This window comes from Canis lupus, chromosome 38 (assembly GCF_011100685.1).
Source record: "Canis lupus familiaris isolate Mischka breed German Shepherd chromosome 38, alternate assembly UU_Cfam_GSD_1.0, whole genome shotgun sequence".
NCBI lineage: Eukaryota > Metazoa > Chordata > Mammalia > Carnivora > Canidae > Canis > Canis lupus.
The window spans coordinates 23,359,739-23,373,446 of record NC_049259.1 but is presented as its reverse complement, the minus strand read 5'-3'; the positions used below and the strand labels follow the sequence as shown (position 1 = coordinate 23,373,446).

Below are 13,708 nucleotides of genomic sequence, written 5' to 3'. Positions count from 1 at the left end.
GACCCTCACAATGCCTTAACCACCATCACTGCATTTCCCAGCATTACAGCTGATCAAGAAACTCATTTCACAGTAAAGGAAGTACAACACTAGACTCATGTTCATGAAACTAGTCTTACCACATACTCCATCATCCAGAAATAGCTGATGTATTGGAAAGATGAATAGCTTACTAATGACAGGGTTACATCACCAGTTGAGAGAGATCTTGAAATAACGGAGTTCCATTTTAAAGCAAGCAGTGTACATTTTGAATCAGACAATTCTCTAGCCGGAATTCATGTATCCAGAAGTTAATGGGAGGGAAGCTACTCCTACTTTCACCTATTATATCTAATAACTCACTTGCAGAATTTTTCTTCCTGTCCCAGGATCCTTCAGTTCCATTGGTCTTCATCCTTGTGGAGAAGATACTTCGACCAGGAATAAAAGGTGATGAGGCTGTCACCTGGCCACTCGCAGCCCCGTATTGCTTGAACCAACAGGCCATCTCATTACAATTAACTCGTTATATTCAATTTGCATGTTCAAAACACTTTGATTTCTGTCTCTTGAATGGACCACAACTAATTCCCTACTTCTCTGTACGAAGTAGCCCATCCACAACTTTCTAAGCACTGCTGAATCTCACATGTTTTAATATCTTACATTTTAATATCTTATGAATCTCATTTCTAATTTCTATTATTCTTTAACCCATCAGTTACCAAGCTGTGCTAATTTCCAAATGTTTAGGTATTTTTTTTCCAAGATTTTTTCACCATATTGTTGAATTCCATTATGGACAGAGAACATAGTTTGTAGAATATTAATCCCTGTTAATGCATTGAATCTTGTTTTACAACGTATCATGTGCTCTGGGTTCCATGTGCACTTGGAAATGTACTGATTAGCTGGAATGTTCTAGAAGTATTAATAGATTCCGTTGAAATTGGAACTTTAATGCTGATTTCCTGTCTACTCAATCGCTAAGAGAAGTATTAAAATCTCCAACCAGAACCAAAGATTTAGCTACTTCTCTATTTAATTTAGTTTTTATTTATTTTGGAGCTCTAGTATTAGGGGTGTGCACATTTAAGATTGTCAGGTCTTATGGAGGTCCTTTATCTGAATAAAATCTCCCTCCTTATAATTTTTTGATACTTACTTTCTGATACTAACTTTAAATTGCAAATGAGTGATGCCTGGGTGGCTCAGTGGTCTGCCTTCCACACAGGGTGTGATCCTGGGGTCCCAGGATCAAGTCCTGCATTGAGATCCCCTCAGGAAGCCTGTTTCTTCCTCTGCCTATGTCTCTGTCTCTCTGTGTCTCCCATGAATAAATAAAATCTTTTTTAAAAAATAAAGTACTACAGGGCAGCCTGGGTGGCTCAGTGATTTAGTGCCGCCTTTAGCCAGGGCCTGATCCTGGAGACCCGGGATCAAGTCCCGCGTCAGGCTCCCTGCATGGAGCCTGCTTCTCTCTCTGCCTGTGTCTCTGCCTCTCTCTCTCTCTCTCTCTGTCTCTCATGAATAAATAAAATCTTTTAAAAAATAAAAAATAAAGTACAAATGAAATAGTGAAACTTTTAGGTTAAGTTGAAATAAGGTCTATACTACCAAATGCTATAGGAAGTTCTGGAAGATATAAACATTCCAGTGTAATTAGAGTTCACATGGTGTATCCTTACCTCTTTTTCTTTTGATTTATGTATTTTTTTATTTCAAGTATATCTCTTGTAAATAGCATAGAGTTGTCTTGCTGGGTTTTATCCATTCTGACAATGCCTTTTCAATTGACATCATTAGTCTATTTAGGTCAAACATAATATATGGTTGAGGTCTATGCCTACTGTTTTGCTAGGTTTTAGTTGGCCTCATTTGTTATTTGTTCATCTACCCCTCCATCTATCCTTTATTTTATATTAAATATTGTTCTGTTTTTCTCTACTGCCTTCTCGGCTATACACCTCATTGCTCTATTAACACATGCATTCTTAACCTATCACCATCTTTCTTAGAGTTAACATTTACCACTTCTTGTTAAAGGTATCTCAAGATTATAGTTACATTTAGCTTTGAGCTACAATTGTCATATGCAGGACATTACATACATTATAAGCCTCATAATATTTTTCTTTAAATATATTCCTTAAAAATCATTCAGAGAAGGAAAACAAGGTATCATTTTATATTTACTCATTATTAGCCATTTCCAGTCATCTCCATTTCTATAGCTTGCATCTGGTGTCCTTGACCTTCAACCTAAAGAATTTCCTTTAGCATTCTGGTAGCACATAAATGATCTCGGTATTCACGTATCTGAAAATATTTCACCTTTGTTTTTGAATATTTTTACTGGACATAGAATTCTGGCTTAATACTAAAAGTCATTTGCTTACTGGTCTCCTTTGCTTCTAATGAAAAGTGAAGTGACTGTTATTGCATGTAACAGATTACTTTTATCTAGTGACTTTCAAAACTTTATCTTTGGTTTTAAAGATTTGACTCTGAAATACATAGATTTGTTCTTTTCATTGATCCTGCTTGGGATTCATGAAGATTCTTGGATCTGTAAAAATTTCAATTTCTCATTAATTTGGAAAATTTTTGGCCAGTTGGTCTTCAAGTATTTGACACATTCTATTCTCTGAGGCTCCAATTACATGGACATTAGACTTCTATATACTGTTGCATCAATCACTGAAACCTCATTTTGTTCATGTTTCAGTCTTCCTCATTTTCTAGAATCTGTTGAGGCATTTTCAGTTTAATCAACTCTTTTAGTCAATATTTCATTTGAAGTATTTTAATTTTCATTCCTATGAATTCATTTTTCCCTTATTACAACTAAGTTCTTGACTGGCATCCCACATAGGTTTGATCATTAGGACTTTATTTTTAAGTCACTTAACCTATATATACTAGCTGTTTTTAGGTCCCTGACCACTAATTTGGGCCATCTTGAAGTTAATTTATATAGATTGCCTTTCTGCTGACCATGGGTCATATTTTTTGTTGTTGTTGTTCCCATGGTGAACACATTTTGTAATTGTATACTAGACATGGTGGATGACCCATTATAGAAATTCTGGATTCATTAATCTTAGTGCACTTGCTACCTGAGTAGACAATGTTGGGAAGTCTCCCTAGAAAACTGTTTGGACTTACCAAACTCATTCACTGTGACCTGTTCCTACTAGTACATACAAAGATGAAGGTCACCAACTAAGTTATGCCATTTTCTTCTCCGTAGTTCCAGAGAATTCCTGTATAGCACTAATAATTCTTTATCAAAATGCATTGCAAGTAAATTATTATACTCAACAACAAGGCTCAGGTCTTATTTCTGGATCCTTAGTGCCTAATCCAGTGCCTAATACTCAGAGTTGACAGGCCTATTTGTTGATGGAAAAAACTGAATCATTTAAAAATTCAGAAATCATACAAGGCTAACACAAAACTGAAAATACTGGAATGTGTGGGTCATTTAAGTCAGAAACAAACACTATTGTAAGCTCTATTTCAAGTGAAGAAATCAGTGAACCACGAGATAAATTTAAGTGCCTCATAGTAAACATTTAAGGAAATATATTCATGATTTTCAATATGCCTTGTTTACAAAGGCAGAGAAAGAAATAGGACATTTCAGAGAGAGTCCATTGCTACTGATTGAAATGAAGCTTTAGCATTTAAACATAAGGTTTACCCATCATACCTTATTCCCTGGTAAGAATAGAGTATGTATGTATACATGGAGTAAGAGCAGGTCATTCAAAATTAACAGATCTTGAGGCTCACTTCTATGTTAGCCCTAGCTCTAGTGGTGTATGTGACCTCAGGAAAGTCACTTAATCCAGCCCCACTGTGTTGATCTGACAAAGTTCCTTTATAGGAGTGCTGGGAAACTCCACTGAGGTCATGAATGGGAAAGATCTTCGTGAACTATAAAGAGCTACATAAATATTAGGGATAGTTAGTACATAACAGGAAGACAACAGTACTGCTTATCGTGGCACTCATCACATCTAAAACTTTCAAATGTTATCTCTCCCCACAAAAGTACATGTGCATGCACATACACACATAATCTCACATACACACTCACATGCAGACACACTTCAGCAAGAGTACAAAACTGATTTGGAATCTTGTACCTTTTAAAATATGCCCTAAATGTTAATTTCCATGTGCCACATCCTCCCTGCCTGCCTTTCAGCTTAATTTCCTCTCCTGCTGACCACCCTTCCTCCCTCTCCTCCCTGAAACATTTGTACTCAAGAAAATGTTTCTTCTACTTATTGTTGGGAGAACTGCAACTATTTTCTCCTCTAACACATCATGCATGATAAGTAGGGTATGTGGAAGGATCTTAGATGAAACTAGTTTTTCTCTAGAGAAGCTATGAAGTCAACACTGTGAAAATTATACTTCCGGAGTTTTAAGACCCATATTAGTTGGTTTCATATTTTTTTTCTAAAACGTTTTAAAATACCTTAACTCCTGGTTTTCTAGGTCAAGCTATCAATCACTTCAAATTCTGTCATTAACCTGGTTATGGCTAAAACATACTAACCTAGTGTTAATCCAGTCTCCTTCAAAAGGAGGATTTTTCTCTAGTCTACTTTTAAGTGACTAATGTATGGATGTCAATCATTTATGAAGTGAGAACTGCTTGCAGGCAATTGCAGAATGGGGAAAAGTAATTTCAGGTAGGCTTTGCTGTTCTTTTCTCTGTTGGTTTACTTTCAGCGAGGGAAGTCTATAAGGCAGACAGAGGGAAATAGGATAGATCTATCAAAAACAAACCAACAAACAAACAAAAAACCCTGTACCTTCCCAGATAGGACCTTATATTTAATAGATGTTCACACGTTCATCTATGCAGAGATATATGAAGTACCTACTACTTGCCAGGTGAAAACCTGACATGGCAGTAGGCATACAGAGATGAATAAGAAACCTGCTGTCCTGACACTTGCAGATTTTACAGACTGTGTCTCTGCTCAGGTTCCTCCCCACCCCACCCCCAATCTCCCAGACTTCAACTGACCCAATGCTGCAAAAAGTTAGACATCTATGAATTCTCTCCTCACCTTCAAAATAGATCCAATCAGTTCTTTGTGTTTTAACACCCCTGACCCCAAACAAGAATCCCATGCATGTGCTGAAAGCAAGTTTTTGCACTTTATGCAATTTTGTCTTCTCCACTGAACTGTGAATAACATGAAACCCAGTCCCTGCGTTCCCCATTGTTATGAACCCAAAACTAATAAATGGCTTGACATAGTGCTTGAGAAATATACGTAGATTAAGTTATTATGAGTATTTTTCTGATGAACAAAAGAGCTGAGCAAAAGTACTAGAAGAATAGAGGTGTTTGTGGCATCCAAGAGAAAATGAAGGAGCACCAGTAGAGATCTTGGTGAAGGATAAAGATGATGAAGACAGATGGCTTGCTAACATGGGGGCTAAGTGTTACAATTATAGAAGCCCATAATAAAAGGAGTCACTGTTCTTGATTCATCCTACTGGGAGGCCCTGTGGCCACACAGGCCTATGAGCCATTGTACTGTTGGCTGCGCATCCCTCGTAGGAGCAGTTTCCTCACGTGAAAGTGAAATCATGCCAAGTATGTAGCCCACATAACACCAGAGGAGTGTTTACCTGTCCATGAGGTAAGAGGGGAGTGGCAGGACTGATGTTTAAAAACTTAGGGATTTGGGGGGAAGAAATGGGAGAAGGCAAGGAAACTCCGTAAAGACAACTGCACGTGCCCACTGTTGTCCACCTACCACCACCCTCCCCCTCAGCCTCCCAGCTAAGCAGCACCCATGCCATTTCCCCAACTTAATTAAAAAGCAGCAGTACCCACATAGGCAAGAAATGGATGGGGTCAAAGACTGCTTCTTTGGGTTTAAGGAAATTGTGGAAGTAAGTTATCTATAGAAGAATGAAGTTGGATCTTGTCTCATTTCTCCCAGGATATGGGGGAAGAAATAGTTCTATCAGAGAAAATGTTCTATAAGAACATGAAGGAAAAGACATGTTCACCTTTATACTCATGATGCAATAATTTCAGAAAGTTCAAAAGCCCTCTGAGGTCCAACCACATACTCTTTACAGAACTAGGACACCTCTTCTGGAGGTAGAGCAGGTGTTGGTCGTCATCTAGTATCAGCTATTCTTTTTGTATATTTTTTTATTGGAGTTCAATTTGCCAACATATAGCATAACACCCAGTGCTCATCCCATCCAGTGCCCCCCTCAGTGCCCGTCACCCAGTCACCCCATCCCCCTACCCACCTCCCCTTCCCCTCCCCCTTGTTCCTTTCCCAGAGTTAGGAGTCTCTCATGGTTTGTCTCCTTCTCTGATATTTCCCACTCATTTTCTCTCCTTTCCCCTATGATCCCTTTCACTATTTTTTATATTCCCCGTATGAGTGAAACCATATGACGATTGTCCTTCTCTAATTGACTTACTTCACTCAGCATAATACCCTCCAGTTCTATCCATGTTGAAGCAAATGGTGGGTATTTGTTTTTCTAATGGCTGAGGAATATTCCATTGTATACAAAGAGCACAGCTTCTTTATCTATTCATCTGCCAATGGACACTGAGGCTTCTTCCATAGTTTGGCTATTGTGGACATTGCTGCTATAAACATCGGGGTGCGGGTGTCTCAGTTTTTCACTGCATCTGTATCTTTGGGGTAAATCCCCAGCAGTGGAATTGCTGGGTCATAGGGCAGATCTATTTTTAACTCTTTGAGGAACCTCCACACAGTTTCATAGTTTTCCGGAGTGGCTGCACCAGTTCACATTCCCACCAACAGTGCAGGAGGGTTCCCCTTTCTCCACATCCTCTCCAACATGTATTGTTTCCTGTCTTGTTAATCTCCATCATTCTCACTGGCATCAGCTATTACAGCATTCGACTGTGAGAGCCTGCTACCGGGGACACTGGACAAAGATTACCCCGCCAGCCTTCAGCTGTGGTGACTTCCTCCTCAAAGGGATGTGGAGAGCAGAAGAAAATGACTGCTCACCTAGAGGAGGCTTCAGTGCCATTTCTGTGGCACAGGTCAGAAAAAACACAAATGGCTCCTGGCTTTTAGTTTCCGACTTGGGGCCGGATGAACTAAGAGGAGCAGGATTGTCAGAAGACCCATGTTTCCAGGTCTGCCTCTCTCACTATCATGCAACTCAGGCTCAGTAGAGATAAACTCTGATGGGAAGGTCAATATAAATATTCCAACCACCTTCCCCATTGAGGGTATACAGTCATGTGGCATGGTTATGCTTATTTTGATATAAACACAGGAGAAGTATGAAGTTTTAGCTCTTTGCTAAGAGAAGTGAACTTAATGGCAGCTGCTTCAGACTCTGGAACCGGTACAACCAATACCTGACAATTCCTTCAAATCTGCTGCAGCTGCTATAGATACATTAAAAATCTAAGAAGCTTCCATAGGTTTAACGTCTTTATGAAAAATGTGTCTAGAGAAGAGTGCGGTGACAGAAAAGCCACCAATACAGTCTCTCCCTGCTTCTAGGGAACATGGGTCTTTGCCTTCATGGCAAAGAAGGAGGGACGCACATAGAAATGAATACTATTGAAGGAGCTCACATGGCTGGATAATGAAAGTCAGTTTTGCTAAAGCTGTTCGTTTTTTCAATCAGAGAGAATTAAGGAAACCCTTTCTGAAATGATCACTACAGGGGGAGTGATTTAAGTCCTGAGGATGAAAGCCATCCTCCTGCTGGCTCTGCTGCTTGTTTTCCGAAGACCCTGTCCACATCCGTTCCAACTGCCTCCTCTTCACATCTTCTTACCAGACTACATCAAGGATTTGACTGAGAGGAGCCAGGTGAAGAGGGGGGACAGAAAAGATCTCAAAACCAAAATCCTGCAGCACAGAAACAAGTAGTGCTAATCTGGCTTGGAAGGATTCCGGTATCTCAGGTACGATATTCACTAGAGCGTAAGCCTGCTTTCCGCCTTGTCTCTGGAGCATGAAAAAGCAGCATTTCTACTCTTTGACATTCTCAAGCAGCACCATCTCTGATGAACTTGTGTTCGATAGCATGTTTGTGAGCAGACACACGTTACACTGGGCTAAACGTCTCCTGACAAAGCGATTCGATCTGTTATGATGTTTTTGCCCACAGCTCTGCGGAGGGCATCTTTGACCTCCTTGTTCCTCAGGCTGTAGACAACAGGGTTGAGCAGAGGCGTGATGATGGTATAAGTCACCGAGAGAAGGAGGTCTTGTTCTATGGAGTTCTCCGACTTGGGCTTGAGGTAGGCGATGGAGGCGCAGCCGTAGTGGACGATGACCACGGTGAGGTGGGAGGTGCAGGTGGCAAAGGCCTTCTTCCGGCCTTCTGCGGAGGCAATCTTGAGAATGGCAGAGATGATGAAGACATAGGAGATGAAGATCAAGCCCACAGGGACCAGGATCACAAATGAACTGACAGCATAATTGATCATCTCATTGATAGTGGTATCAACACAGGAAAGTTTCATGACTGGGTAAATGTCACAGAAGAAGTGCTCCACCACTGTGTCACAGAAGGGCAAGTTGAACATTGCTGCCACATGGAGAACTGCCATAGCCAGGCCGGTACCGAAGGACCCGCATACCAAGGTGGCACACACTCCTTTGCTCATGAGGACCGTGTACCGCAGGGGGCTGCAGATCGCCAGGTAGCGGTCATAGCCCATTGCTGTAAGCAAGAAGCAGTTACTGGTGGCCAAGGTGACAAAGAAGAACATCTGAGTTGCACAGCCTGCCAAGGAGATGGGCTGGTTATGAAAAAGGAGACTGGAAAGCATTCGTGGGACAATGACCAGTGTGTACACAGTCTCAGAACTGGCCAGCATGCTCAGGAGGAAGTACATGGGCGTGTGCAGGTGGCGGTCAACACGGATGATGGTCACAATGATGACATTACTAGTTAGAGTTAAAATGTAGACAGTCAGGAAAACCACAAAGAGCATTAGCTGGTGCTTTCCAAAGATAGAAAATCCCAGGAAGATGAGATCTGTCACTTCTGTGAAGTTCTTTCTCTGCATTCTGCTAGACCAGGGTCTGCAAGCAAGAAAGGAAGTCATCAAGGAGAACATCCCCCTCAGCAGCTGGACTCCGTGGGGAGAGACCAGGACAGTGAAGCCAGAGAGTGAGCCCGACTCCCTCCCCTTGACCAGCGAGCTCAGGCTGGTTATTCCTGAATAAAAGCCCACCTCACACACACCCCCAAGGGCTTTGATACAGTGCTTCATTCCGTTGAGTTCCGTTGAGTTCTGAACCAGAAACCTCTCTCCAAGAGCTAATGCTGTCCAAAGAGGTCAGCAGCCCCTCACAGAAACCCGCCGTGATCACTCTGCTTACTCAGGTGCCACTGAAGAATCTCTTTTGCTGACTCCAGTCATCCTTTTAAGAGGTGGGGTCAGGAAGAGAGGATGGTGATGAGAAGACATAGCTTTGTCTCCACCACAACAGGAAAGTGTTAGCACAATTCAAGGCACGGACAAGATAATGTAGGCGCCGGAGCTGAGAGAGGAGGAAGGAGTCTGTCAGCTGCTTTGGGCTAAACTGGCTTATTGATTTTTTTAAATCTGGTCCACACTGGATTTGATATAATGTTGAGAAACAGTTCACTAGTCCCCTTTATCAAAAGGGATACACATCCTATGCAGAGAGCATGCAGCTGATCCTGTGGGTCTCTAGAGACCATTCCATTGTTCTCTTTTAATTTTCAGACTTCCTCTTCCCCACCCTCTCAAATTCCCTGAAATTTGGCTTCAATCATGTTCACTTCCATCAAACCGTTCTCTCAAATGTCACCAGAGCCTCCGTGGTTAAAACTGTCAGACTTTGCTTTCTCCTCTTTTGACACTTCTGAAAACCCTGCCTCCCAGAAATCTTCTGTGACCTTGGTTTCCATGACACTGTGCTCTCGCTCTCTTCTCAGTGCTTGGATACTTATCCTCCATGAACCTGCTCACTCCATCCGCATTGTAAATGCTGCTACACTTAATACTTGGCCCCTGCTTTCTCTCCACACTGTCCCACGACATCCTTCTGTTATTATTTCTATGTTGATTGATGGAAAAAGAGACTTAGGAGCAATCTCTCCCCGAAGTCTACAATTTGCCCTGGGCTTCTCTACTTGTGGGTCTTGCAAACATAATTTTGTAACTTCAAAAGCAAATGAAACCTCTACCCTTCTGATATTCAGCAAAAGCTCTCCATCTCTATTTTTCCAACTTCCTCAGTGACATCACCATTATTCCAGTCTATTGGGGTCAGCATTTTAGGTCTGGATCTATTCAATACCACATTCAGTAAAATTTTTCCTTAAACAAGTTCTCAAATCTGTCCAAATTTCTGGATTCACAATGATTCAACAAAAGATTAGGATACTAAAAACCCTCTATTTGGGATAATAAAAAAAAACTCCTATTCCAAAATTTATGTGGAAATGCAAAGAACCAAGAATGCCAAAACAATTTCAAAGAACAAAGTAAAGAACTTGCACTACTTCATTCGGAGACTACAGTAATCAAGGTGGCGTGGTATTGGTTTAAGAGTAGACATAGCTCAATGGAACAAAAACAGAAACCAAAAGTGATCCACACATTCAGTCAATTGATTTCTGATAAAGTTCTAAAATAGCTCAATGATAGTATTTTCAACAAAAGTTGCTAGAACTGGATATCTATATGGGAGGAAGACCCCATACACCGAAAATCATTCAAAATGAATCAAAGATACGTATATAAAAGCTGAAACTAAATCTTCACAAGAATGAGCAAGAGTTCTTAAATACAAAAAAAAAAAGCATAAACCATAAGAAAAGTCACAAATTGAACTTTGTCAAAACTAAAGCTTCTAGTCTTCAAAAGATATTGTTAGAAAAATGAGGAAGAAAGCCACAGATTGAGAGAAAATGTTCACAATAGATATGTCTAAGCTTGTATTCTGAATATATACAGAATTCTTACAACTCAATACTAAGACACTTTTCAAGTTGGAAAAATATTTGGACATTTCACAAAAGATATACAAATGGTTGAAAAGCACATGAAAGATGCTCAATATCCCCTCATTAGCCACAAGAGAAATGAAAAATAAAACTTAAATACCACTACACACCCACTCACATGGCTAAAATTAAAAGTTTAACACTTACTATTGGCAAGGAGGTAAAGAAAATGGAACCCCTAATTCCACTGGAGGTGGTGATATAAAATGGTAATAACCAATGTGTACAAGTTTGGCAAGTTTACCTTCAGAAAGGTAAACACATACTAATCTCACGACTCAATGACTTTCCTAAGTAGTTACACAAGATTAAAATGTGTGTCCACACAGTGTCCACATCTGTGTACAGACATTTTCATGGACTGCCCTGTCACGTTCATTCCTAGAAGCCAAAAGCTGGAAACTCAAATGCTTAGGGCATATCCATGTAATGAAATACTCAAACAGCAAAAGGAAGAGATTACTAATACAAACAAAACATGGCTGATTCCTAACGTACTGAATCACAGCAGTCAGAATTGTACTGAATGGGTACCCTTTTCTATTTCTATGAAACTCTAGATAATGCTAATTTAATCTATAGCGCAATTAAACAGACCAGTGCTTGCCAGAATTGTTAGGGAATTGACCGCAAAAGAACACAAGGGAACTTTTTGGAATAAAGGAAATGTTGAGTATGGTGGTAGTTATCAGATGTATAAATTCATCAAAGCTCAACAAAATGGATACTTAAAATTGGTGTATTTTATTACATTATTGTGTATCATATGAGGTAAATACCTCAAAGATCATTTTTTGGAAGGCTCTCAGCTGCAAATAAGACTCCATCCCTGCAAATCTGTCACCGCTAGAACTACAATTCTTTAGGGGCTCATTAGAATGTAAGAAACACAGGAATCATCCAGGGCTTGGGATATCTGGAAACTTCTTTGGAATCTTTCAAGGTCAAAACATGTAGTTTGGGGCAGATCACTTAAAATTATCCTTGATATCAGCTCTGTGATAAGCAGCAGCCATCTAAGAACTTTTTTTTTTTTTTTTAAGGCAACACAAAGAGAACACTGAGATAATGAAAGACGAGAGACACAGAAAAGTATTTGCAGATTCTCCTCTTGGGAAAATAAAACCACAACAGGCTAACATAATAAAGAGTTAGTGCAGCCAATGTTTCAGTCATGAAGATTATACTCCAAATAAAAGAGGGGGGATATTTCCAAAGTTGCCAAGAGAAATTGCATTTATAAGGAAAGAAACTACTACAGAATTTGATACTTAAAACAAGTCATCTATCTGTTATTTAAATCTGAGTGAACCTGTTAGGGAAAGGGAAAGGATTTTAGATGTGCAATTCGGGCTAATATCCTGAAAAATTGATATTACATGTCAATTAATGCAGAAAATAAATAAAAACCTATGGCCTCTTCTCCAGAGACCCTGACACAAAAATTCTAAGATGCCAGGGATGGATAAAGTAACCTCTTTAAAAATCTCATTATTATAACTATCCAAAAGCAGTGGGCGGGGGGGGGGGGGGAGGAACACTTGATCGTTGGATGATGGGAAAGGATGTGCAAGGCTGAGCTTTTAGGACCTGAGCCCATTTGGTATCTTTGATTTCCCATCCCAGAACTCCAGATCCCGGCCCAAGATGGATGCAGAATCAAGTGGGACTCAAGTCAGCTCAAGGAGGATACACGGGGAAAAAAAAAAAAAAAGGAGGATACACGGGCATCCCCAATACCACTCCAAGCTAGTCTGACAGTATCTGTAACAAAACCCAAAAACCCTGTCACCTTTTCAAGAATGTGCAATCTTACAGTCACGTACATCTCTCCAGATAGGACCGTAGCTCAGAAAAAGTCGCACATGACGTACCTACTGGCTCCCTTGGCTCTGAAAGCTGTTTATAAGAGAAGGAGCCCCTATAAACTCCTCCATCAAGAGGAGTCTCCAAGGAAAAGCCTTGTTGACTAGCCCTGCTCTCCCTAATCTCTTCCTCGAAACTTCCTAAATGTCTCGAGGGAACCAGTAGAATTGGACTCCAGACAGGTTATCAGGGGAGTTCATTAAAAATGGAGCATCTTTGTTTATCCAAGGGGTTGGTGCTTGGTAGTTTCTAGAGTCATCTTCTCAAATGGTTTCTTTCCCTTATCCTTGACTTTATTGAGAGGATGTCACGGACACGCATGTGTGGTACAGGAACCGTCTTTAGAGGCCAGGAGACTACTCTGTGGACCATTTCCAAGACAGAGGGTGCTTGAGCGAAATCCGCTAATTCCCAAAAATGCTCACTTATTAATAGATTCCATTTCAGTGGGAGAGATTCTCTTAGTAAACCACAGCCTGAGTATGGTAGTTGGATTCTTGTGGGAGACTTTCTGACGGCCAGGTCATGTTCCCAGCAGCCAGAGCTCCCTAGCTTTGCCCAGTGGCTGCTCATCTCGACGGGCACAAGCCCCTCACCCCTCCCCTCCCTCTCTCAAGATCCTCAGACTGCAGCAGATATTTTAGTTTTTCCATTTGGTTTGTGCTTATTCATCTCTCACCTGCATTGAAGTTACGGAATGCTAAGATTTTAGTGTCCTTTTTATATCCTCCTTTATACCTTAAGACCGTGCCAGAAGCCTGGGATTGTGCGTTTTATTTCATGCACACGTGCACGGATCAGGATCAAGTAG

General features: G+C 40.6%; 1 protein-coding gene across 1 annotated transcript in view; it reads right to left on the bottom strand.

Annotated features, from left to right (window-relative positions):
• OR10J5 (olfactory receptor 10J5) overlaps positions 1 to 9,058 on the bottom strand; it is a 188,308-nt gene extending 179,250 nt beyond the window's left edge. Inside the window, exon 1 of the mRNA XM_038586386.1 lies at positions 8,554 to 9,058. Within this exon, the coding sequence (XP_038442314.1) occupies positions 8,554 to 9,058 (505 nt within the window). The remainder of the gene's footprint in view (positions 1 to 8,553) is intronic.
• Positions 9,059 to 13,708: the final 4,650 nt, after the last annotated feature.